The sequence below is a fragment of the Colobus angolensis genome, unplaced genomic scaffold (genome assembly GCF_000951035.1).
Source record: "Colobus angolensis palliatus isolate OR3802 unplaced genomic scaffold, Cang.pa_1.0 Scaffold18, whole genome shotgun sequence".
In the NCBI taxonomy this organism is placed as follows: Eukaryota; Metazoa; Chordata; class Mammalia; order Primates; family Cercopithecidae; genus Colobus; species Colobus angolensis.
Window position 1 is genome coordinate 3,683,229 of NW_012114932.1, and position 25,126 is coordinate 3,708,354.

Consider the following 25,126-nt stretch of genomic DNA (forward strand, 5'->3'; position numbering starts at 1 on the left):
AGGGAGCCACAGGCTGTTGGCTTCCACACTCTGAGCTCTGGGCGCCGTGTCTTGGCTTCTGTGTGCCTGTCCTTGGTCTGTTCCTCACCGCATCTGGACATGCATGTGTGCTCTGGTCTGATCTCCCAGATCCCAGGACACCCCTGAGTTCTTGTGAACCTCTCCTTGGTCCTGTGTTTACAGTCCTCCTTTCCCCTGCCCCTGACTGCCAGCGTTCAGCCTGTGGCCATGCCTGCTCCACCCGGGAGTGGACGTGTTGGGGTTCCCCTCTGAGCTCCCGTGTGTCCGCACTCACGTCTGTGGAGCCAGATGTCTGCACTCGTGTGTGGACTCCGTGTGCCTGTGGCCATGCCTGAACTCCCACCTGTCTATGGTCGTATCTGAGTGTCCCTCTGTCTGTGCCATCCTGAGACAGGCCATGGTCATGTCTGAGCTCCTGTGAGCCAATTCTTGGTCACATGTCTGAGTTCCCATGTGTTCATGGTCACATCTGAGCTCCCCTGGGAATATTTTGGGCCATGTCTGAACTCTGTGCTCATGTTCCTACCCTCTCAAATGCTGTTTGCTGGGACTTTTAGGGTCAGAAAGGGGCTCCAGGACCCAAAGGTTTCAAGGTATGTGTACCCAGAAGGGTCCCTGCTGGGGTCCTGGTCCTGAGACTCCATGAGCTTGATCTGATGCCCCTTTTCCTCAAAGGGTGACCCAGGAGTTGGGGTCCCAGGCTCCCCCGGGCTGCCTGGCCCTCCAGGTGTGAAGGTAAGTCAATGCCCCATCACCAGTTGTGGGGGCAGCGGGCCGGGCGGCCGCTGGAGGTAGGAGGAAGAGGGAGTTCTGATGAGAGTCCTGGGAGGGGTCCTGCATTGACCATTCCCTCCCTTTGCTGTGTTGATTTCAGGGAGATCTGGGCCTCCCTGGCCCCCCTGGTGCTCCTGGTGTTGTTGGGTTCCCGGGTCAGACAGGCCCTCGAGGAGAGATGGGTCAGCCAGGCCCTAGCGGAGAGCGGGTGAGGGACTGGAAACAGCATGTAGGGGCTTGGTGAATCTGTGGTGGGAGGAGAGGGCCCTGCTTTGGGGGTTCCCAGTCTTGAGGGGGCAGAGAGTAGGAGGGTTTCCAAGTCACTCTCTGCCTCTCTTGCTCCATTTTTCTGGTAGGGTCTGGCAGGCCCCCCAGGGAGAGAAGGAGTTCCAGGCCCCTTGGGGCCACCTGGACCACCGGGGACAGTGGTGAGTAGAGGTGCCCTAAAGCCCCACGTGTTTGATTGCCTGTCCTCGTGAGGACTTAAGATGGGGGCCGGGCCACACTGTGGGGTGTTGGGGGAGGCACTTTGAGACCCACAGGACCCTCACCTCACTCTGTCCTATAGGGACCACCTGGGGCCTCTGGACTCAAAGGAGACAAGGTAGGTTGGACAAGTGCTACTGGCTGTCTCCTGTGCCCTCGTCACCCCCTCCAGCCTCCACTGACCTCCCATGATCCTGCGTCCCCCACTGATTCCCCTCACTGATCCCCGGTGTCCTGTTGGTCTCCAGGGAGACCCTGGAGCAGGGCTGCCCGGGCCCCGAGGCGAGCGTGGGGAGCCAGGCGTCCGGGTACGTACGTCCTTCTCCACCGCTGAGCTCCCTTCATCCCAGCTCTTGCCTCAGATTTCTAACCTCTGAGTCAATGAACTTAATGTCACCATCCAGGGTGAAGATGGCCGCCCCGGCCAGGAGGGACCCCGAGGACTCACGGTGGGTCCCGCTGGCGGAAGTAACAGTGCTGTGACTTCAGTCCCCTGCCTGTGCCCTTTGTGCCGCAGGACTCTCTGCCATCCTCCCTAGCCCTGTGGCCCTCCTTGTCTACCCGTGTCCCCTTTGTCTGGTCCCCACTGTTTCCCTCCTCCTCCCGATCCTCCTCTGTCCTCCACTGCCCTAGTTCCTGTAGCTCACGGTCGCCTTCTCTCACACAGGGGCCCCCTGGCAGCAGGGGAGAGCGTGGGGAGAAGGTAGGAATGTGGGGAAGCCTGGTGTGACTGGGATGGGTGAGTGGATCTTGCATGATATTAGAATTCAGGCCCGGGGCCTCCCCAGTTTGGGTGGGACTCACACTCTTTCGCCCACTAGGGTGATGTTGGGACTGCAGGACTAAAGGGCGACAAGGTGAGTGTGGGCATGGGGAGGGCAGGGCAGGGGCCAGGGTGCTCCCAACTCCTCTGACTCCTCCCTGCCCCCTCAGGGAGACTCCGCTGTGATCCTGGGGCCTCCAGGGCCACGGGGTGCCAAAGGGGACACGGTGAGTGGGCCCACATGCAGACTGGGTCTTCCCTGGGTGCGAGAGGGACCCCATGGGGCTGGCCCACGGCATCTGAGAGCTCACACCCCCAGAGGGTGAGGGACCTTCAGCCCCTTACCATGACTTCTTACCCAACCCAGGGCGAACGAGGGCCTCGGGGCTTGGATGGTGACAAAGGACCTCGGGGAGACAGTGGGGACCCTGGTGACAAGGTACGGGGAAGGGGGTGGTTACTGTCTGTGGGGTCCCGTGGCTATGGGGGTTCCACAGCGTCTGTGAGGGCAGGAGGGGAGGACAGGAGAGGACTTTCTGGGGTTCAGGGGGAAGGGGTTCTGTGGCTGACTATGGAGTGACTGAGAGGAGGGGATCTAGGGAGGGCTCAAGGCTTTGGTGTGAGGTTAGGAGAGCTCAGTGCACTAGCCCTATGAGGGGCCCTATAGGGACAGGAAGGGGGCTCCTTGGGTGTCCCCATCTGAAGGTGCTTCAGATGGGATGAGGAACCCAGTGATAAGAGGGAGGGGCAAGAGTCTGGAGTCCTTGGGTTGAGAAATGAGCCAGTCTGGGGACTACAGCCCCCAGCTCCACCCTGCTATGGCATGGGCTGGGAGGGGCGTGCCTCTGGGGCCGGTCATGACTGACTCAAGCTCTGCCCCAGCTGGCGGGCTCATTGTATTCTAAGCTCCCAGCCTGGTCTGGTCCTGATTGTATCCCTCTCCTGGTCACTCCCACAGGGCAGCAAGGGAGAGCCAGGTGACAAGGGCTCGGCTGGGTCGCCAGGACTGCGTGGACTCCCAGGACCCCAGGCAAGTCTTGCCCCAGGCCCAGGCCCAGGTCCAGAACCAGCATCACACACACACATATCCTGGGGGTCTTCTGAGTGCCGGGGCTTCTGGCTCCCTAGCTGTTGGCCCCACGTGTGTTCACCTGGGATCTGTGTGTGGCCTGGGCCCCGGCCACTGAGCATCTGAGTGGCCACACATGCAGCAGATGGGCCAGTGTTGGGGACAGTCCCACTGAAGGGCTCCCCCATCTGTGTTTCTCACAGGGTCAACCTGGTGCAGCAGGGATCCCTGGTGACCCGGTAAGATGCCCCTGCTCCCACAGGGGCCCCCTGTCCCCAGAGGACCCCCGTCACCATGGTGGTCCCACCAATGTGGTAGCTTTTGACCTTACAGTGACCCAGTGCTCTCACGGTGTCCTCATGCTGCCCAGGGTCCCCCACCTCCACAGTAGCCACCTATGATGGTGTCCCCTGCTGATGGTGACCCTTATCCCCTGCCTGTGGTGACCCTTGTCCCCATGGCAAGCCCCAGTGGCTCCGGCCTCCAGAGGTGACTCCCACCCCATGGAGTTCCCTACCCACTATCCAGGGCGATTCTCTTTGGTCCCTCACTGACCTCCTCTGACCTCACATGGACCCTCTGCCTGCTAGGGCTCCCCAGGAAAGGATGGAGTGCCTGGCATCCGAGGAGGAAAAGGAGATGTTGGCTTCATGGGTCCCCGGGGCCTCAAGGTAGGAAAGAGACAAGATTGTATTTTTTCTGGTCAAGAAGGTCTAATGTTGAAGGGCGAGTGGCCTGGGGTCAGATGTTAGGGTGCTGGGTCAGAGGTTGGAGTACCTGAGGCCTGTTTGGAGAGCTGGTTTTAGGGCGAAGGGGATCACAGAGTGAGGCGTCTGGGAATCACTTCTTCACCTGCTTTTCTCCCTCAGGGTGAACGGGGAGTGAAGGGAGCCTGTGGCGCTGATGGAGAGAAGGGAGACAAGGTGCAGAGGGGATGGGGGCTGGGGGGCTATGGGGCCTGGGGCCTAAGGCTGACCCCACTGCCTGATGCCTGCAGGGAGAAGCTGGTCCCCCAGGCCGCCCCGGGCTGGCAGGACACAAAGGAGAGATGGTGAGTGTGGGCACGCTCAGAATGAGGGGGCCATGGGCGGACGGGGGCCAAGCTCATGTCTTTTTTTCTCCAGGGGGAGCCTGGTGTGCCGGGCCAGTCGGGGGCCCCTGGCAAGGAGGGCCTGATCGGTCCCAAGGTACAGGGTCTGTGGACAGTGGACATGACAGGGAGTCAGGATGAGGCAGGGAAGCTCAAAATCGGGTCATGGGGGTGTAGGGACAAGGAAGGTTGTGGAGGGTTGGGACTGAAGTGGGGCTAGTCTTGAGGTGTCAAGGTGGGTTGGGGTCGCAGTGGAGTTAGGATGAAAGCATGGGAGGTGGAGGGGGCATGTGTATCAGGGCAGGGGGCTATAGTGGAGTTGGAGTCATGGGGATCACATCTGGTTGGCTCACAGGTGCTCGGGTTACAGAAAGTTTGGGCATTAGGTCAGGGAGTGCATGGGAGTTCAGGGAGGGTCCAGAGCTGAGGGAGATCAGGGCAGAAGGTCTCTCATGCTTCTTCTGTTCCCAGGGTGACCGAGGCTTTGATGGGCAGCCAGGCCCCAAGGGTGACCAGGGCGAGAAAGGGGAGCGGGTGAGTTGAGGCCATGGTCATGGTGAATTGAGGGAAGCGTGCCCTTTGGGAGAGGGTCCATCTTTGGGGCCTCTGATTACTGACTCTGTCCTATATCTCCCCAGGGAACCCCAGGAATTGGGGGTTTCCCAGGCCCCAGGGGCAGTGATGGCTCTGCTGGTTCCCCGGGGCCACCTGGCAGTGTTGGTCCCAGAGGCCCTGAAGGACTTCAGGGCCAGAAGGTAAGGGGCACCAGCTCTGACTCCTGACCCCTTCCCTTACCTTCCCTACCCTTCCAACCTCATAATCATCCTCCAGCCTGCCTGCCCCAACCTTTGAAGCTGTGACCCCCAACCTGCCTGACTCCTGATCCCTACTGCCTCTGACCCTTCTCATTTGGTCCCTGTGTCTGACAGGGTGAGCGAGGTCCCCCTGGAGAGAGAGTGGTGGGGGCTCCTGGGGCCCCTGGAGCCCCTGGCGAGAGAGGGGAGCAGGTGAGTTGGGATTCCCAGGCTTGGGTCAGAGATCGGGGTGACCTCTGTTGTCCCTGAGATCAGAGGTCACAGCCTGGTCCCATCTGTTGTACATAGGGGCGGCCAGGGCCTGCTGGCCCCCGAGGCGAGAAGGGAGAAGCTGCACTGACGGTGAGCCTGGGTGGGCCGGGGCCCTGCCTCCCTCACCCAGCACTCTGACTCCGGGGCCCTGGCTCCATGCAGTCTCTCCATGGTCCCTGCATTATGTGCCCTATGTCCTTCCTGTGAGCCATGGGTTCTTCATGGTCCCCTTGGTCTTCTGCTCCCAGGAGGATGACATCCGGGGCTTTGTGCGCCAGGAGATGAGTCAGCACTGCGGTGAGTGGTGCCCAGCCTGCAGTCTCCCGCTCCGTGCCAGCACCCTAGGCAAGGGCAGGCAGGCCCCTAGAACTTACAGGGCAAGCAGTTAAGAAAATGGGGGGATGGATGGATACACAGAAGGGCACATGTGCTTCAGTACTGACACATGACAGGTGTCCCCAGTGGAGGGAGACACACAGGCAGATGAGGATTGCCATGCAGTGTTCTCGGATGTCCAGCTTGGCTGTATGGGGAGCAGGATGATGGTGGGAGCCAGAGCTGGTCCCCTTGGGCCTGACCTGGACCCGATGGGACTATGACAACCCTGAGGGGCATCAGAGTGAAGCTGTCTCTTTCCATCTCTGTCTGCACCGCCTGCCTGTTTCTGTGTCCGGCCTGCTTCTGTCTCTTGCCTTTTGTTGGCCTGTTCCCAACTTCCCTCTCCTCTGCCTTCTTCCCTTTTTCCATCTCTCTGTCTACCTCCCACCCTCTCTCTTCCTCTCTCTCCTGTCTGTTACCCTCTCCTGCTGTCTCTTGGTGTATCTCTACCCGTCTGCGTGTGTGTCTCTGTCTGTCGCTCCATCTTCCCTTCCTTCTCTCTGTCATTTTCTCTCTATCCCTCTCCGCCCCCTCTAGCCTGCCAGGGCCAGTTCATCGCATCCGGATCACGTGAGTAGTTTTCTACTCCCAGAGCTTTCTTCACCCCAGGCCCTGCCTTGCCTATCACCTGGGTCCTTTCAGCGGGGTTGGCTGGGATGGCTGCCCATGGTGACCTCAGGGCCCTGAGGCCCCTGCTCTTGGCTCCAGGACCCCTCCCTAGTTATGCTGCAGACACTGCCGGCTCCCAGCTCCATGCTGTGCCTGTGCTCCGCGTCTCTCATGCAGAGGAGGAAGGTGAGGACAGCTGAACCCGGGGGGCAGCTATGGGTGGGGCCCAGACATGCACATGGGTGTCTGTGCATGCAGGGCACATGCCAAGCACATAGGGTCTGCATGCAGGGCACACTCATGGCCACTGTGTGCACACAATGGAGATCAGTGCTGCCCACCTTGCCCCGGGGCCGGCAGCCACTGTTCCCAGCACACCCTGCCCTACCTGCAGAGCGGGTGCCCCCTGAGGATGATGAGTACTCCGAATACTCCGAGTATTCCGTGGAGGAGTACCAGGACCCTGAAGCCCCTTGGGATAGCGATGGTGAGAATGGAGGGCTGCGCCCAGCGGGGCTTGGGGAGGGGCAGGCAGAGCTGACCCTTGCTGACCTTCCCCTGACCTTTTAACCCTCTCTGATTCCCACAACCCGTGTTGACTTGACCCCATTGGCCCAGACCCCTGTTCCCTGCCACTGGATGAGGGCTCCTGTACTGCCTACACCCTGCGCTGGTACCATCGGGCTGTGCCAGGTGGCACAGAGGCCTGTCACCCTTTTGTCTATGGCGGCTGTGGAGGGAATGCCAACCGTTTTGGGACCCGTGAGGCCTGTGAGCGCCGCTGCCCACCCCGAGTGGCCTAGAGCCAGGGGACAGGTATGGGCTGAGCCCCCACAGTGGGGGACTGGGCACTGAACCTGCCTGGATCGGGGTCTGGGGGAGGAGTCCCTGGGCCAGGGTCCCAGGTCAGGATCCTGGAGGAGACGCTCCTTCACACTAAGGGACCTGGGGCAGACGCCCAGACCAAAGAGCTGAATATAGAGCACCAGCCCTGGAGCCCCCAGTAGGGTCCCCTTCCATGTTCCCTTCTTTAAAGACCTAAGTATGGACCCTTCTGAGGTCAGAGCCCCCACTTCCTGTTGTAGCCTCAACTCCCTCCCCATGGGCGCCCCTGCCTGAGCTTCTCCGGGTAAGGTCAGATGGCTGATGACCGTTTCCAACCTGTCCTCACCAGGTGCTACCCAGGACTGAGGCCCAGATGATGAGCTGAGATTCAGCATCCCCTAGAGGAGTCGGGGTCTCAGCAGAATCCGCTGTCCCTCCCCTTGGTGCTAGAGGCTTGTGTGCACGTGAGCGTGCGTGTGCATGTCTGTTATTTCAGTGACTTGGTCCCATGGGTCTGGCCTTCCCCCCTGTGGACAAACCCCCATTGTGGCTCCTGCCACCCTGGCAGATGACTCACTGTGGGGGGTGGCTGTGGGCCGTGAGCGGATGTGACTGGCGTCTGACCTGCCCCTTGACCCAAGCCTGTGATGACATGGTGCTGATTCTGGGGGGCATTAAAGCTGCTGTTTTAAAAGGCTCCTGTTGTGACTGTTTGGGAAGATGGGGGTGTCAAGGGGGAAGGTTTTCCCTGGGGGGTTGGTATTATTCTGCATGGGTACACAGTCCCTCTGCCCAGTGCTGGTCACTGTCTTGTGATTCTCAGTCTCTGACTCGTCCCCAGAAAGGAGTAGATAGGGTGGGAGCTAAGGACACGCCTCCACTGCCCCCTGGGAGGGATGAGTCATAGGTGGGGGACTGCTTCATGCCAGGAAGCATGTCCCAGCTCCCACCCCAGGGGGCTGAGGGAGATAAACGGGCCCTGAAGCGGGGTAGAGGGTCAGACCACAGGACAGCATTGCCTGGCCCCAGCCCCAGGCAGCCACGGCAGCCTGACTTACCCCAGAAGAAACTGGTGGTGGTAGGACTGGGTTGGGTTGGGATGGGAAGGATCTTGGGGGTTGGGTGGATCTGGGCTTTGGCTTTATGGAGGGCTTGGACCCAGAGGGCTCTGGGATCTCTAGCTGCTTTTCTGCCTCTGAGACCCCATTCCTGCCCTTCTCTTTCCCGGATCAGCTGCAGGCTCTCCTGCTGAGAACTGCCCGCCCTCCTGCGGACTCTGCGGTTCCGTCTGAATCTTTCTTTCCATCGTGCTCCCTGTCCCTGGGATGGTTTCTGTCTCTGTCTTTTTCTTCCAGTCTCCATTTTGCTCTGCCTCCATCTCCTTCATTTCCCCCTCTTGCTGTCTCTCTGTCTCTGAATTTCTTTGTCTCTTTTTTTCTGTCTTGCTTTCTGCCTCTGTCTCATTCTGGCTCTCCTCTTGTCTCCCCTTCTCTGTCTCCGGCCTGGCCTCTCTAACCCCTTTCTCGGTGTCTTTCTCTCTCTCCATCCCCCTCTCTGTCGCTCTGTCCTTGCCATCTGTCTCTGTCCATGGACCCCCGTTGACCAGGGCCCCTGCCCTGAGCCCGTTTGCTCCTTGCAGCCTGACCTCACGATGACCAGGTGTGCTCTGCTGGTGCTGATGGTCCTGACGTTGGGCAGAGTCCTGGTTGTCCCAGTGACCCCTATCCCAACCTTCCAGCTCCGCCCTCAGAATTCTCCCCAGACCACTCCCGGACCTGCACCTGCAGCCTCAGAGAGCCCCTCAGCTGCTCCCACATGGCCCTGGGCTGCCCAGAGCCACCGCAGCCCCACCCGCCACTCTGGCTCGCGCATTGTCCTATCGTTGGATGTCTCCATCGGCCTCTTGCAGATCTTACTGGAGCAAGCCCGGGCCAGGGCTGCCAGGGAGCAGGCCACCACCAACGCCCGCATCCTGGCCCGTGTCGGCCGCCGCTGAGCCTGAGGAAGAGGGTCACGGTGATAGGGCTGCCCTGGATGGGAAGACCTGGAGGTTAGCCACACAGCTGGACGGATGCTGCCACATCTGGGCATGGAGCGTCTGGACACTGCCACATGAAGCCACTGTCATGCAGGTCATATCACATCTGAGTGCCCCACAGAGTCACAGTGTGTCTGGACAGCTTGGGTATTGGACGTTGCTAAGCTGGGTCACTGCCACATGGAGTCTTGCCATGCCTGTGTGCCCCACAGACCTAATATATGTCCAGACAGCTTGGATGCTACCACGTAAGGTCACTGCTGTGGCGAGTCTTGCTATGTCTGGGTGCCCCATAGTCACAGAGCACCTGGACACTGCCACATGCAGTTGTCATGTTACTTTCAGGAGCCTCAACACGAGAGCTCAACACTGCCTCTGAGACCAGTCCCTCTGAGGCCCACAGGTCTGTCCTCCCATAGGCCACCACACAGGGAGATGCTGGCTGAGGGTCACTTGCTTGCTCTGTGCTCCATGAGGCAGCACCTGCCCCAGATGGACGGGGCTGTGAGGGGTATCTCCAGGCACAAAGCCCGAACACAGGAAGCCTATGACCATGGCAGCCTTGCCTTATGGGCGCATGTGTGCGTGTGTGGCTGGGCCTCTGACAGCTATGAGTGTGTGTGAGCAGGTTAAAGGTACGTGAGGGGTCTGAGAGGAGTGGGTACTTGTCCCCCAAACCTGCCTGAAGCAAGCACAACTCCTAGCCAGGCACTGTCCTCCCCATGTACCCCTGCATCCCCAGCTTCAACCCAGGGACACGCATGGCTCACAGGAGACAGGGCTCAGGTTGCTGGAGCTCTGACCAAACTCTGCCCCATTTCATGCACGGATTGCCCTGGGCAAAGGTGTTCGCCTTTCCAAGCCTTGATTTCCTTATCTGTAAAGCAGAGCGACACCAGCAAGCCTGTGAGCACTGTGTATGTAGCAGACATGGAGGTCCTGCAGCAGGAGGTGCTCAATAAATGCAAAGCAATTGAAGGATGGGATGTGCAAGAATCCCAGTCATGTGCACCCAGGCTGTGACACATGGGGGGTGAGTCACACCTGGCTTCTCTGCCTTCCTCCCTAGCTCCCCGCTTAAGTGACCTGGTCCCTTGGCTTGGAAGGACTAGGTTTTGCCTGATTTCACAGCCCGACTCCATTGTTGGGCCAGAGACGGAACTGACTTTCTGGGCATCGTGGATGGGCTTGCCTGCAGAGGGGACAGGCACTCTGGGCCGTGCAGACAACTCTAGGTGGACATGAAGGCAGACACTGGTTGGCATGGGCAGCTCTGGCGGGAGAGGGAGGCCATACTAGCCGAGAGTGGCCGGCTGACTGGAGTGGGGGCGCTGGCGCTGCCCTCGCAGTTGTAAGCAGCCCTGTAGGGGCGGGCCTAGGGCGGGCTGGGGAGGCGGGGCTGCAGGAACCGCACTCTTCAGAGTGCTGGGCGGGGTGACCCCACTCTGGAGCTGCAGGGGGCAGTGGCCCTGGCCAGTTTGGTTGCAGGATGGACAGATGCTCGTTAGGAGGCAGCTCCCTGACGGACCTGGGGCCAGGGAGCAGCAGGCGGGGTAGGCACGGGACAGTGTGGGGAGGGTGGGGGGTTAGGGAAAGACCTGGATGAAGTCAGAGTTGTGCTGGAGGGGTGTGAGAGTGCTGGGGGGGGTCTCTCCTGGTTTAGGGGTGCTCTGAGGGGCATTCATCCGTCAGTGGCCTGAAGGAGGGGGAAAATTGTCGCCTTGCAAGGGAGAGGGGGCTGGGCCAATGGGGAACTATAAATAGTGTCTTCCTCGAGCACAGGGGGAGGGACTGCCAGCTGGAGCTGCCCAGGCCCTCCTGCTCTGCTCTTTGCTGGCCTCCAAGGGATCATGTTTGTCCAGGTCTCCTCTTAGGGGTCACACCAGTTTGGGGAAGTCTAGAGGCTCATTTAGGAAGGGTTTCACATGATATGGCTTTAGCCCTTAAACCAGCACTTCTAGGGTGTCTGCTGTGTGCCCTGTGCCAGTCCTGAGCTTCTCTGAACACCTGCTATGTACTCAGTTTGGTCATGAACCTCTCTGAACCCTTTCTGTGTGCCCTTGCTGGTCCTGAATCCCTAAGCACCTACTGTACGCCCCATGGCAGGCTGGAAGGAGGAAGTGCAGATCAGGGTTCCCAGGCTGCTTGATGACATGGCTCTATACCCCGAAGTCAAAACCTCACACTCCTTGTGAGCCCTGGGCCCAGGGAAGCACAGGGGACAATCCTTTGCTGGAAATGGCCAGAGGAAGCTGGAATTCCTGGAAACTCCTGAACCTCCCAGTGGACAGCAGAGGTGGAGGTGGAGAGATATATATGGGAAGGGAGGCAGCAGAGAGCAGCAGGCCCCACTGCAGCCTGCCTGTCTCTGCACATGCCTGGGTACAGGGCTTGTGTGTGTGCATCTGTGTGTGCATGTGCAGCTGTGCCAGTGTCTCTGTGCATCAGTGTGAGGGCCTGTGTGGCACGCACTGACACCCCGGGTCTGTATGCTGCAAAGGGTGGTTTGTGGGCCAGATGTGGTAGCTCACGGCTATAAACCCAGGGCTTTGGGAGGTCGAGGTGGGAGGATCGCTTGAGGCCAGGAGTTCAAGGCTGCAGTGAGCCATGATTGCACCACTGTGCTCCAGGCTGGGTGACGAGTGCGAGACCCTGTCTCAAAAAAAAAGAAAATTGTGTGTCTGTGCGTGCATGTGTGTATCTGCGTGTGTGTGTGGTGGGATGGGTTGGCAGTTCTGTCACGACTGGCCAGTAGATACAGGGACTGGGAAGAGTGAACTTTGAGGACTGGCCACCACATGGCTTCTAGGCTGGGACACTGGGAGGAAGTCCGTTGTCAGTGCAGAGGGCACCCTGGGAGCCAACCAGGGTCAGGCCAGCCAGGTTCATGGTGGGCAGAGGCTGAGCAGAACATGTGCACACATGTGTGTACAGACATCCCAGCATACTTCCCACACCTGGGACAGGACAGCTGGCTCGCTTTGGGATATGCTGAGAAGGAAAAAGCCATGAGGGCCAGGGATTCTACCAGGCATCTGCTGATGCTGAGAGCAGACGCCGGGACAGCATCTCCATGGAGAGGACATGGGGGAGTGGGAGCACACGTGTGGAGGTGGACCGTGCAATTCCAGTGCAGTGTGGGAGGCAAGGTCCGGAAGGCTGGGAGTTGAACTGAGTCCATGCTGCACTGTGGACTCGCTCTGTGATCTTGGGCCCTTCTCCCTCTTCCCGACCCTCAGTTTCCCACCTGACAAACAGGGCCATGGGAGGGGAGATGGAGAATATCCTCAGAGCAGATGTGGACCGTGGCCTTGGGGAGGAACCCCAGGCATCTCCTGATGTTGACCTGTGACCTTCCAGCTGGACATAGGGACTTGAAGGAGGGTGCTTGGGTCAGCCACGGGTAGACTTTCTGGGGAAGAGAGGGAGGTGCAGAGCTGTTGCATTTCCTGGGAACCAGGCTCATCCTGTCTGGGTGTGAGGATGCCTTCCCAGAGATAGCCCTGGCCCCCTGCCCGGGCCGGCTGTCCTCTACCCCCAGCCCTTGATTAGTGTGCCAGGAGGTCTGGGAGGAGAAGAATGGACAGGCTGGAGGAGGTGCTGGGTGTCTGTAGATGTCAGAGGAGATAGGCTTTGCAATGAGTGCTGTGGGTTAGACAGGGTGTGGGTGTGTGGTAATGAGGTCTCAGAGGCCACAGTGGCACCAAGATGGCCTTGGCAGTGGCCAGAAGACAAGAGGGTTGACTGTGTCACAAACAGAATGAGTGGCTTTGGAGAAGTAGGGAGCAGGTCACAGGGGGTGCCCAGCTCATCAGGAGCCGCCCATGGATGTGTTCAGATCTGCTGGGACTAGGGTGGAGGAATGGGTGGGTGGATACTGCAAAAGGAGGATGAGGAAGGAGGAAGTCGTTGACCCTGCCTGGGGCAGGGTGTTCCCAGGGCAAGCAGCTAGAGCTGGTTTGGGGGAGGGTCCAGATGGGCTTCCAGCATGTGGACCTTCGGAATCCTCATTTCCTATGAAGTGGGCAAGACATCTGTGTCAGTCATCTTAAGGGTCCTTGCCAAGCTTTAAAGAGCTGGGTGGACTTGGCCTGATCCAAGGCAGGGCTGTGGCAGGGATGGCATGGGAAGGGGTGCTACACCTATAGCCCACGAGGCCAGTCTTGTTGCCAGTCCCATGCCCTCAACACCTGGCTCCTGGCTGGGTACACACTGGGCAGAGAGAACTTGAACTTGCAGGGCACCTGCCAGGGGTGTTGTGGATGACATCGCTAGAGGGCAGTGTGGCTCAGGTCGAAGCCGTGTTGGTGGGGGCTGGGGCAGAGAGTGCACAAAGCTTGGAGAGGCGGGGCTGGGGATCCCGAGGAGGCGGGAGCCTGCAGGAGTCCAAACAAGAGAGTGAGCCAGCGGTTTACGAACTTCTGGATCTTTCCCCTGTTCCTTGTCCCCTGTGCATTTTCAAAGACAAGAGGGAGATACAAATATAGTAAAAGGCAACCTTAACGTAGTTTAAAATGAACTTCTTAGAGATTGACATATTTAATTCATACTATAATACTGTAAGATTGACAATGTGCACATCCCATTTTCTTGATGAAGAGAACATGTTATTAACATATTATTTTCAAAAAATATGTAAACATTTAGTTGGAAAAAAAACAAAATACTAAAAAACAAAAAAGTTAATGGGAAAAACTGAAATTCTGGAAAGACAAGATACTGCCGGGCTGGCCGGGCGCGGTGGCTCAAGCCTGTAATCCCAGCACTTTGGGAGGCCGAGACGGGCGGATCACGAGGTCAGGAGATCGAGACCATCCTGGCTAACGCAGTGAAACCCCGTCTCTACTAAAAAATACAAAAAACTAGCTGGGCGAGGTGGTGGGCGCCTGTAGTCCCAGCTACTCGGGAGGCTGAGGCAGGAGAATGGCGTAAACCCGGGAGGCGGAGCTTGCAGTGAGTTGACATCCGGCCGCTGCACTCCAGCCTGGGCGACACAGTGAGACTCCGTCTCAAAAAAAAGAAAAAAAAAAAGTCCCACGCATTTGCTCCCAGCAGCCAAAGCAAAGAGAGAAAGAGGAACAATATTGAAATGTGTTTTGCATCTCTATCCATGATATAAAGGAGATTTTCCAGCGTGGTTCAGCGCGCTCCTACGGACGGTGGAGAGTCCCGGGGCTCGGAGCAGTCAAGGGGCACCCCGAGCAGGGGCAGGAGGGCGAAGCGGAGTTGACGGCTGGCACAACAGGCCTAGTGGCCCCTGTCAGCTCTGACCAACCTGGCCGTGCGGGTCACGTAGGCCTCGTCCCACTGCATGAAAACCCCTCCCTCCTGGGGGCCCCGGGCTCCCTGGCAACTAGGGAGCAGAATTCACGCGTGCCGCTGCTCAGGTATGCAGCGCCGGGGCGGGGTCCGTAGGTGGGGCCTATGCAAATCAGCGCGGGCAAGTTGGGAGCGCTGAGTTTGAGCATCCGGGGCGGGCCTGCAAAAATCCGGGTCTTGAACTGGGGCGGGGCCAGCACGATCCGGAGTTGAGCATGCGCATTCTCGATCCTGGCCTGAAGAACTGGGCCCGCTTGTTCCAAAACGGGCAGGTACGTGAGTTGGGCATGCGTGGTCGGAGGCCGGGCCCTTTCAGGTGGGGCGGAGCCTACTCACTCTGGGGCGGGGCCTGCGGGAAGATAGACATGGGCTGTCGCGGCTTGAGAAGGGGCGGGGCCCAAGGGGCGGGACCTCGGGTGGCCCGAGGTGGCCCGGCTGCTGGGTTGGAAGCGGCGCAATCCGACTCATCCTGGCCCCAGGATGGCGTCCCCACGGGAATTGACCCAGAACCCCCTGAAGAAGATCTGGATGCCATACAGCAATGGGCGGCCCGCTCTGCACGCTTGCCAGCGCGGTGGTGAGGCGGGGTCCTCCGGGAGGGGATGGCAGCTGCACCGGGATGGGTGGGTAGGGCGGTCTGGGCGGGGGTCTCGCGTGGAGAAGGGGCTGTAGACAGGTGGGGAACCGGGGACAGGTGAGGCTGCCGTGACTGGGGGAGGCTGCTGGGGACAGGTGAGGCGGTCGTGACAGTGGTGGGCCAGAGACAGGTGTGGCAGAGCAGGGTGCGGGGACAGGTGTGTGGGGGCATATCGGCTTGGCGGTGGCTAGGTCTGGCTACCATCACCTCGGGGAGGGCGCTGGCCCCCTCGCTTCCCGCCCCAATCCCCATCGCCCACAGCCTGGGGAGGACCCTGTGGGCACTTCTCTCTCTCCTGGCCAAGGAGTGTGGGCCGGATTGTTGGACTGGAACTGAGCTGTGTGGCCCTAGGTGAATTACTTGACCTCTCTGAGCCCAGAACTTTCAAAGGTGGGCTAGTTTTCCAACAGGAGGAAGGGTGCCTCTTGGCCTTAAAACTGAGCTTGGGTAGGAACTTCAGCACAGATGTGCTCAGGATAGAGACAGAAAAGTATGCCATGTGGGCCTGTGTCTGTGTCCCTGGACATGTAAGTATCCACCTGGGGTCATGGGTGTACAGTAAAACTGGAGGGTGAAATGGCTAGGAGAATGCTGAAATTCATGGAATTGTTCAGGGGCTCACCTCTCCTAGGGTCCCAGGTGTTTAAACCGCTTCCTTGAGTTTCTGCCTGTCCTTAAATGAGCTGGCAGTTTTTTTTTTTTTTTTTTTTAAAGATGAGTCTCACTCAGTGGCCCAAGCTGGAGCAAGTGCAGTGGCTCAATCATAGTTCACTGCAGTCACAACCTTCTGGGCTCAAGCAGTCCTCCCACCTCAACCTCCCGATTAGCTGGGACTACAGGTGCGCCACCACACCCAACTTTTTTTTTTTTTTTTTTTGTAGAGACAGGGTCTTGCTATATTGTCTGGGCTGGTCTCCAACTCATAGCTTCAAGTGGATCATCTGGCCTCTGCCTTCCAAAGTGTTGGGATTACAGGCATGGGTCCTGGCCTGCAACTTTTTTATTACCAGGAAAAAGAAAGATTTGTTTTAGGAGTAACTGAAACATTGTGATGAATTTGCAACTTGTCCAGGACCTCAGAGAACATCTAGTTTAACTCACAGTGAAATGGAGATCAGGAGATTGTGTGACATGCCTGGGTCTCCCTGTGATCCTGCCTCTGCTTATGTATGATAAGCAAGGGGAGAGTTCTTTGTGCTCATCCTGCTGCAGCAGGCTGGGGCCACGGCTTTGATCATGATATGAAAACTGGGGGAAGGGTGTGTGTATTTCTGGCCACACTGTGAGTCCTGGTAGGGGAAGGCCATGTTTCTGACCAGACCAAGTCGTGGTAACTCATGGCTCTGATTGTGATGTAGGTCCTGGGGTCTGTGGCTGTCTACAATGCACACTCAGTCCTGACGGCTATGGCCAGCCCTCCTTTGAGACTCTTCTGGAGGCATGGAGGCTGAGCCAGTCTGTGCTATTAGTGTTAGGTGGTCCTGGCTTAGAGGGGTGGCTGCTATTAGTACACAGAGGAAAGGAGTGAGGACCTGGCCTTTTTTTTTTTTTTTGAGATGGAGTTTCACTCTTGTTTCCCAGGTTGTAGTGCAGTGGTCCTGTCTTAGCTCACTGGCAACCTCTGCCTCCTGGGTTCAAGCAATTCTCCTGCCTCAGCCTCCCAAGTTGCTGGGATTACAGGCATGCGCCACCACGCCCGGCTAATTTTGTATTTTTATTTTTAGTAGAGATGGAGTTTCACCATGTTGGCCAGGCTGGTCTTGAATTCCTTACCTCTAATGATCTGCCCCCCTCGGCCTCCCAAAGTGTTGGGATTACACGCACAAGCTGCCGTGCCCAGCCAAGTCTGTGAGCCTTTAAGGAGTAGGTCCTCAATAAGTGGAGGCAGAGTATTCTGTCATCACTACCATTCTTTGTTTGCTTCTCAGTACGTCTGAGTTAGGGATTGATGCATCAGCTCCAAGCCAGCCCCCTTTACAGGTGAGAGGAAGCTGAGGCCCAATGGGTAGGTCTCATAGCTCCTGAGGCAGGGCCTGCGTTTCTCCAGGCTCTAAGTGGGGGACTGAAATGTGGCTCTGGCCTGAGCTGAGGGGCTCGTGCCATCACGGTGTCTCGGGGTGTTGGGGTAGACTGGGTTCTAGGTCCACACTTTTTCCTGGAGGAGGAAGTAGCACCTGAGAGGCCGAAGATGAGACCTGCAGGTTGTGTGGGGATTTGGGCCTCAGCCAAGGTCCCAGGGTTCACAGCAGGGAGTGGGTAAGCAGTGAATGAACAGAACCTGCCCATGCAGCCCCTCCAGCTCCCAGTGCCTGCATTTGGGCAACATTTTACCCTTTGCACAGTAGACTTGTAGGTTGAGTGACTGCAAGGACAGTCCGGCCCGGAGGGCGTGGGTGGGGCTGGAAGCGGATTTGGTCCCAGGGCTTTGTGGGGAGGAGGAACCAGGACCCACTGCTGGTCTGTGCTTTGTACTGGGTTTTCTCTGGAGTCTAGTCCCCAGCTCCTCAGGGCACCAGGGGCAAGTGGACTGAGGGATGTACTGCACCTCCTCCACTCCCACAGACACACCCCCACTTGATAAAACCTAAAGCCACACCTGAGGGCTGGGAGGCTTTTACCTTTCCCATCATTGGCCTCTGAGCTCAGACCTGGAGAAACTCTGAGGGCAGGTGGGTCAAGAGCCGACTCAGGAAGGACTGCAGAAAGGACGGTGTTTGATGGCTTTTCTCAGCTGAAAGGTGGCAAGACTATTCCTGGGCAAGGACATGACTGGTGTGTGCACAGGGCAACAGGAGAGATGACTTTCTGTCCCCTCTAAACAGGGCCTCCATGGCACATTGCTTTATTTTAAAGAGCCCTTCCTTCCCCAGCCTGGCCTAAGGAGGTGAGAGCAGCTGCAGTTCAGGAGTAAATTCTGGCACCCCCTCCAGGGACTTGTGGCTGCTCCTTGGGTGGAAGTGCTGGAACATAAACACTGCCCCTTGCCAGGCATGTCTCAGGCCCCTTGGCTCCTCGAGCTCATGGGGCCTGCAGCGAATTTACAGGAAAGGAACCCGTGAGGGAAGTTGGGCTGACATGTCTTCACATTTCCTTCCGCACGTGCTCAATGTTATAAACAGTGTGTTCTTTTTGTTTGGAGACAGTCTTACTTTGTACCCCCAGGCTGGAGTGCAGTGGCACTATCTTGGCTCACTGTAACCTCTGCCTCCTGTGTTAAAGCAATTCTCCTGTCTCAGCCTCCCGAGTAGCTGGGATTACTGGCGTGTACCACCACACCCGGCTAATTTTTGTATTTTTAGTAGAGACAGGGTTTTGCCATGTTGGCCAGGCTGGTCTCGAATTCCTGACCTCAGGTGATCCACCTGCCTCGGCCTCCCAAAGTGCTGGGATTACAGGCATGGGCCATCACACCCAGCTATAAATAGCGTGTTCTGCTGTCCTGTTTGCTCAGTGTTAGGGTCCTGTGGGCTCACAGCCACAGGTGCAGCTGCACACCCAGCCCGCTTAGTTCACGCACTCTGTTTCAAGGGATGCAATGTGTTCCCTCCTTGTTGTGCCTCAGCTGGCAATTTCTCATGGCTGGAATTCCCCAGTGTTTTGCTATGGTAAGCAGAGCTGTTGTGATACACTTGAACTTTGGTTTTCTTTTGGGTCATTTCCTTGGGAGCTTATCTTGGGGAGCAGAGGAGATAGGTAATTTATTGCCTTGTTTTGCACCCAGGCCTGATTTGCTGCCCTGCCTGCGCACCTTGTGCTGTGCATGTGGGTGGGAGAGGGGAAGGGAAATGTCACCAAATGCCAAGGGAGGAGGCTGGAGCTGTCTCTGGGAAAATAGGAGATGTGGAGAGGGGGTGCAGATCCCCAGTCCTGAGGTTGTGGGAGCCCCTGAAGGAGCGGTCGGAGGGTGGTTCCATCAGCGGGAGCAGGGTGGATGCAGGATTTCCTCCTGCTTAGCAGCTGTCGCACTACCCTCGGTTGCTTGAGAGCCCGGCCACCTGGCTGGGAACTATGCAAACAATGCGGACCTCAGTTGTCCACCGGCCCTGAGGAGGCAAGGCCTTGCCTGATTTGTTTTCCTCTCACCTTAGTCAATGCTGAGATTTCTCTGCAAGTTTCTTCACTCTCACTCAGTCAGCCTGTTTCAGGGGGTCTCCTCCTTCCTGCCCCTGAGGCTCACTGTTTGGGTCACCTTTAAACAAGGGGCATGCACAGGAGTGATGGAGCCCCCACTGGCCAGCAAGGCCCTTTGTTTCTCTGCAGGGCCTGCCTGGGGCCAGGCCACTGCCTCCACGCCCTGAGGCCCAAGGGCAGTCGGTGCTGAGGTATACCTATGACTTTAGCTCAGTATCTGCCAGGATAGGACAGAGGGCACAGCTTCCCAGAAGTGCCCAGGCTCTTCCATGGGGATAGCACTAGGCTTCTCTGAGGGATGATTGCCCCATTTTACAGCTGGGGACACTGAGGCTCAGAGTTCCCAATGAGTGTCAGATTCAAGATGGCAACCCAGGCCTGACTCCTGACCCCCGTGGAAGTGCTCCTGGGGCCTCTGTGCTCTGAGGGAGACAACTTGTTGGTGGGAACAGTCTGTCTAGGCAACCAGGTGAAGGCACTTGCAGAACCAAGTGGGCAGAAGAGGGGCAGTGACAGGTCCCCACATCTGTCCATCTGCCTGTCTGCTATGGTTTTACCTGACCCAGGTCCTAAGGATGAGGAAAAGGAAGCTACCTGAGGCTTCTGACATGAGACCGCATTTGATGGCACTGGAAACTGAGCTGGGGGCTGGGCTCATGCCTGTAATCCTAGCACTTTGGGAGGACAAGGCAGGCAGATCACCTGAGGTCAGGAATTCGAGACCAGCCTGACCAACATAATGAAATCCTGTCTCTACTGAAAATACAAAAATTAGCCAGGTGTGGTGGCATGTACCTGTAATCCCAGCTACTTTAGAGGCTAAGGCACAAGAATCGCTTGAATCCGGGAGGCAGAGGTTGCAGTGAGCTGGGCGCCACTGCACTCCAGCACTCCAGCCTGGGCAAGGGCGACAGAGCGAGACTCTGTCTCAAAAAAAAAAGAAGGCCGGGGGTGATGGTTCACACCTGTAATCCCAGCACTTTGGGAGGCCCAGGCGGGTGGATCACCTGAGGTCAGGAGTTTGAGATCAGCCTGACCAACATGGTAAAACCCTGTCTCTACTAAAAATGCAGAAATTAGCCAGGCGTGGTGGTGGGTCCCTGTAATCCCAGCTACTTGGGAGGTTGAGGCAGGAGAATCTCTTGAACCTGGGAGGTGGAGGTTGCAGTGAGCCAAGATCGCACCACTGTCCTCCAGCCTGGGAGACAGAGTGAGACTCTGTCCCAAAAAAAGAAAAAAAGAAAACTGAGCTGGGTGCCATGAGATGGAGCTGGCAGTTCTGCTGCCTTGGCATCTGTTCTAGCCAGCTGGGGATAGAGGGGCTGCATTCAGACCCTTCCATTCCTTTAGCCTGGCATCTTCTCTGGCTGGCACACTGATCTGTGGCACATGGATGGTGGTGGGTGGGCTATCAGAGGGACTGTCCTTGTGGGCATCAGTCTGGGTCTCTGGTCTCAACCCCTTGTCCTTACCCTGAGAGACTTCTAGATGCCTCCCTCCCTGCCCACAGTTCCTGAGCACCAGCGCTGTGTCAGGCCCCAGGACCCTGAAGGGCTCAGATACCATAGGGCTTCTGCTGTAAGTGATCAGTCTAGAGAGAAGAGTGTCATTAGTGAGGTGACCAGGATTGAGGGTGAGGGTGTTCCTGGTGACCATGGAGATGCCTTGGGGAAAGGACTCGTTGAAGAAGTGACTTTTGAGCTGGACTTTGTGTGATGAAAAGTTCACCGGCCGGGCGCGGTGGCTCACGCCTGTAATCCCAGCACTTTGGGAGGCCGAGGTGGGCAGATCACAAGGTCAGGAGATCAAGACCATCCTGGCTAACATGGTGAAACCCCGTCTCTACTAAAAATACAAAAAATTAGCCAGGCATGGTGTCGGGTGCCTGTAGTCCCAGCTACTCTGGAGGCTGAGGCAGGAGAATGGCATGAGCCCAGCAGGCAGAGCTTGCAGTGAGCCAAGATCACGCCACTGCACTCCAGCATGGGCAACAGAGTGAGACTCCATCTCAAAAAAAAAAAAGAAGTTCACCATGGGGAGGGCACGCAGTGGGGCTGTGTGTTCTGGGAGCACTGAGTGATGGCTGGGGTAAGAGAGATGTAAAAAGGTTAGGGTATGGATTCCTGGTGACAGAGGCAGGATGTTGATTACCCTCCTGGGTTTTGGTCCTGTCCTTCATGATATGGGGACCCCCCTAGCTGTGTTTAGCCAGTGGCAAGGTCAGTTGACTTTATACCTGGTGGTGCCCCTCAGGATGAAAAGGGCTGGAGAGATCCCACTGTGTCTGCCAGAGCCCAGGTGGGCCTGGGGAAGGGGGACATGCCTTCAAGGTGGCTTGAAACTGGCATCTGGGGCCACTCCGGGAGCTGTGTGATGCTAGGAAGCCAAGAAGATACATCTGGTGCCATTCCCATGCCCTGAGGCTGAGAGACCACAGGCCGAGAGGGAGGGGTTTGCTGGGAGGGTCCCAGCCCTCATCTGACACTGTGCTGCTTGCCTTTTAGTGTGCATGACCAACTGCCCAACGCTCATTGTCATGGTGGGCCTGCCCGCCAGGGGCAAGACCTACATCTCCAAGAAGCTGACTCGATACCTGAACTGGATTGGTGTGCCTACTCGGGGTGAGGCTTGGCCCCAGCTGTCCGAGGGGAGCTTTGTGGGGCACGGCGAAGAGAAGAGAGAAGGCCTATCTTCTGTTCTTTGGCCTGGGGGTGGATCAAGGTCAGGGTTGGTAGGGGTTGCTGTTGCTGTGAAAGCTGAGCCTCTCCTTTCCGCCAGAGTTCAATGTTGGCCAGTATCGCCGGGACATGGTCAAGACCTACAAATCTTTTGAATTTTTTCTCCCTGACAATGAAGAGGGCCTGAAAATCAGGAAGTAAGTATATGTGTTGGGTGTGGGGGGAGAGGTTGCTGGGGGACCCAGTGTGGAGAAAGCTAACACATTACTGACCATTTATTGAGAAGCCCCTGGAGTGGAGTTGCTGGTGAATGACTGAGCTACTCCTGAGCCCTGGGCTTGCCTGGCCCTGACGGCTGTGTGACAGAGCTGTGTGACAAGGCTAGTCTCTGGATCTCTCAGGATGTGGTGGGGGTGGGAGGTGATGGGTTTGGGGATGAGAAGAGAGGGTGTGTTGTGTGGCCTCCTGGTGGCTGGGCCATTCCTGCCCTGGGGTTAAGGAGCCCTTGGGAAGGACAGCCTGTGGGAGGGGAGGACAGAGCTTCAGGGAGGTGAGAGGGGCTCAGCCACACAGGTCATAGGAGCTGCTGCCTGGAGGTCATCCTCGCTCACCCCAGCGCCCCCGTGGGGATGCCTGCTGCTGGGTAAGAGAACCTGAGTGAGAACAGGCATACAGGCCTTAGGGATGGAGCTGGGGGCAGGGGACTTCCTCCCTTGCCCCAGGATAAGCTCTCTCCTGTGTATTTGGAGCATGTTTGCCCTGTGCTTGCTATGTTCTTGGTGTGTGATTGCTGGTGTGATTGGCTTTGCATTGACGTCTCCTAGGTGCTGCTGGGTGAGTCGTTCACACTTCTGCTGTTATTCCTGAGATAGAAATGTGTATATGCTACCCCCACCCCCAACAACTTTCAGACTTGAACTGAGTCCTTTCTTCAAGGAACTGAGCAGCCATGCTGTGCTTTTCTCGGGAGGTGTTAGCTGGGGGCTTGAGAAGCCCCTTATCAACTTAGGGTGGCAGAGACTTGCTCTTGGCCCAGCCATCAGGATAGGGCAGTGAGCAGAGGCTGACCCAGCTCTAGTGACTTCCCCAAATCAAGCCCAGCCCCAGGCCAGAGGCTACCAGGCTGCCACTGGGGTCCACACTAGGCTACCTGTTCTTTATCTGGCCACCAGGGGGCAGGAACTCCCTGCTGTGGGTCTTGGACCTTCAGACCAGAGACTGCCTTTGTTCTTGCATTGGTGTGGCCTGGCCAGGCTGTGGCACCAAGAAGGGAAGGGGAGCCTGACATTCAGGTTTCTGTGGCTAAATTGTGGATAAAAATCAAGGCTGGACCCTCTGGTTATATTGAGTCAGATAAAAAGTAGGGGATTAATGTCTGAACCTACCATGTGCTGGGTTCTTGATGCCCGTTGTCACCCCCCCTTTTACAGATGAGGAAACTGAGGCTCGGACAGGTCAGGAGTCTCACACAAAATAGCAAGTTTATATCAGCACCCAGACTTGAATCTAAGCCCATCTACTGCTAAAAAGTGTCCATCATTCCAATGTTCCTCAATAGGTGGGTCAAGGAACATATAAAATGCAAATTTTATTTTTTTTTAATTATTATTATTTTTTTCATGACGGAGTCTCACTCTGTCTCCCAGGCTGGAATGCAGTGGTGCAATCTCAGCTCACTGCAACCTCCGCCTCCTGGGTTCAAGCAGTTCTCCTGCCTCAGCCTCCCGAGTAGCTGGTACTACAGGTACGTGTCACCATGCCTGGCTAATTTTTTTGTATTTTTAATAGAGATGGGGTTTCACCATGTTGGTCAGGCTGGTCTTGAACTCCTGACCTCAAATGATCCTCTCACCTTGACCTCCCAAAGTGCTGGGATTATAGGCGTGAGCCACCGTGCCTGGCCTATTTTATTTTATTTTTTAATACCCCCACCAGATGCAAATTTTAAACAACCCCAAGCTGTGGATGCTGATAGCCTAGCCTGTCTCATCTTCCCAGCAGCTTCTGTGGTGGGTGGTGCCTCACTTTTCCAGATGCTGAGACCAAGGCCAGAAATTGATGGGGGTGCCTTGGGTCACTCGGTTTGAATTTGAAGTCTGTCCTGTCTGAATCCGTAGTGTTTGTGGGGAGAGTCTGCCAGCCGTTCCACTCTGGTTGTCCCCCTAAGGTAGAGATATTTCGGATTAATTCAAATGAAGAGACCTAGACTCAAGAGAGGTTGGGAAGCTAGTCCAGCGTCACCCTGCGACAGAAGCTGGGGACAGGCTCGTTGCTGCCTTTCTGCAGGCATACCCTGTGGCTGCCCTAGAAACCCTCTCTCCTGTATCCGAATCCTGGCTCTGGCTGGGCCACAGGGCCATTTCCTATTAATCAGCCCAAAATTTCCCAATTAGCAAAATAAAAGGACCAGAGTTTTTAAAGTAGAAAACCTGGGAAGAGACAGCTGTGTTTCCCAGAGGCCCAGTTACTCACACAGTGCTGAGGTCCTTCTCTGACACTGGACACAGCAGAAGATCTAGAAAAGTGCATGCAAGGCCAGGTGCAGCGATTCACGCCTGTAATCCTAGCACGTTGGGAGACTGAGGTGGGTGGATCATTTGAGACCAGGAGTTTGAGACCAGCCTCACCAACATGGCAAAACCTCGTCTCTACTAAAATCACAAAAATTAGCCACATGTGGTGGCGCACACCTGTAATCCCAGCTACATCAGGAGGCTGAGGCATGAGAATTGCTTGAATCTGGGAGGTGGAGGTTGCAATGAGCCAAGATCGCGTCTCTGTGCTCCAGTCTGGGTGATAGAGCAAGACTGTGTCTCAAAAAAAAATGTATGCAAGGGCATGAGTACACATATTCTAAACAGGCACACTCATACTCCTGCACACAGTCCTATACCACACACAAGCCCCCATGCACACACACACGTGGGCACATGCATGCATGTGCATACCTCATAGGCACATATCTGGATATGCATATACCATATGTACAGGGTATATACACATGCATACCCCCTGTGTACACAGTCACATTATACATGAGGGTATATGTACATGTGTGAGCACCTACACATATAAATACTTGGGCTCACATGAGCCACACGTGATTCAAGGGCCATTACACACATGCAGGCGCACATGTTCTCACCCTGTATATACATATACACCTGAGCAGGCTCATACATGGTGTGTTGGCATTCCCCAAGACTGCCCTCAGGTTCAGTGATTTGCTAGGGTGACTCCC

The 25,126-nt window shown here is 56.9% G+C and overlaps 3 protein-coding genes across 10 annotated transcripts in view; all 3 read left to right on the forward strand.

Annotated features, from left to right (window-relative positions):
* Nucleotides 1-7,779, forward strand: part of COL7A1 (collagen, type VII, alpha 1) — a 32,339-nt gene extending 24,560 nt beyond the window's left edge. Inside the window, exons 93-119 of the mRNA XM_011939151.1 lie at nt 579-614; nt 697-756; nt 896-1,003; nt 1,152-1,223; nt 1,364-1,399; nt 1,530-1,589; nt 1,686-1,730; nt 1,949-1,984; nt 2,103-2,138; nt 2,215-2,271; nt 2,412-2,483; nt 3,003-3,074; nt 3,317-3,352; nt 3,704-3,784; nt 3,983-4,036; nt 4,111-4,164; nt 4,238-4,300; nt 4,675-4,737; nt 4,842-4,958; nt 5,133-5,210; nt 5,307-5,360; nt 5,519-5,567; nt 6,186-6,218; nt 6,357-6,443; nt 6,652-6,744; nt 6,876-7,073; nt 7,432-7,779. Of these exons, the coding sequence (XP_011794541.1) occupies nt 579-614; nt 697-756; nt 896-1,003; nt 1,152-1,223; nt 1,364-1,399; nt 1,530-1,589; nt 1,686-1,730; nt 1,949-1,984; nt 2,103-2,138; nt 2,215-2,271; nt 2,412-2,483; nt 3,003-3,074; nt 3,317-3,352; nt 3,704-3,784; nt 3,983-4,036; nt 4,111-4,164; nt 4,238-4,300; nt 4,675-4,737; nt 4,842-4,958; nt 5,133-5,210; nt 5,307-5,360; nt 5,519-5,567; nt 6,186-6,218; nt 6,357-6,443; nt 6,652-6,744; nt 6,876-7,060 (1,737 nt within the window). The 3' untranslated portion in view covers nt 7,061-7,073; nt 7,432-7,779. The remainder of the gene's footprint in view (nt 1-578; nt 615-696; nt 757-895; nt 1,004-1,151; nt 1,224-1,363; nt 1,400-1,529; nt 1,590-1,685; nt 1,731-1,948; nt 1,985-2,102; nt 2,139-2,214; nt 2,272-2,411; nt 2,484-3,002; nt 3,075-3,316; nt 3,353-3,703; nt 3,785-3,982; nt 4,037-4,110; nt 4,165-4,237; nt 4,301-4,674; nt 4,738-4,841; nt 4,959-5,132; nt 5,211-5,306; nt 5,361-5,518; nt 5,568-6,185; nt 6,219-6,356; nt 6,444-6,651; nt 6,745-6,875; nt 7,074-7,431) is intronic.
* A 308-nt stretch (nt 7,780-8,087) lies between these two features.
* UCN2 (urocortin 2) lies at nt 8,088-10,106 on the forward strand. The gene is made up of 2 exons (XM_011939150.1): nt 8,088-8,160; nt 8,722-10,106. The coding sequence occupies exon 2, from the start codon at nt 8,734-8,736 to the stop codon at nt 9,076-9,078; it is 345 nt and encodes a 114-aa protein (XP_011794540.1). The 5' UTR covers nt 8,088-8,160; nt 8,722-8,733; the 3' UTR covers nt 9,079-10,106.
* A 438-nt stretch (nt 10,107-10,544) lies between these two features.
* PFKFB4 (6-phosphofructo-2-kinase/fructose-2,6-biphosphatase 4) overlaps nt 10,545-25,126 on the forward strand; it is a 42,945-nt gene continuing 28,363 nt past the window's right edge. For 2 of the 8 annotated variants that reach the window (XM_011939158.1, XM_011939153.1), the window contains exons 1-3: nt 14,807-15,016; nt 21,712-21,828; nt 21,986-22,082. In XM_011939158.1, coding sequence (XP_011794548.1) covers nt 14,920-15,016; nt 21,712-21,828; nt 21,986-22,082 — 311 coding nt within the window. In that variant the 5' untranslated portion in view covers nt 14,807-14,919. Of the gene's footprint in view, nt 10,674-14,773; nt 15,017-15,455; nt 15,604-19,982; nt 19,987-21,711; nt 21,829-21,985; nt 22,083-23,315; nt 23,444-25,126 lie in introns of those variants that run through there. The other 6 variants (XM_011939159.1, XM_011939156.1, XM_011939157.1 and 3 more) reach the window with 6 other exon arrangements.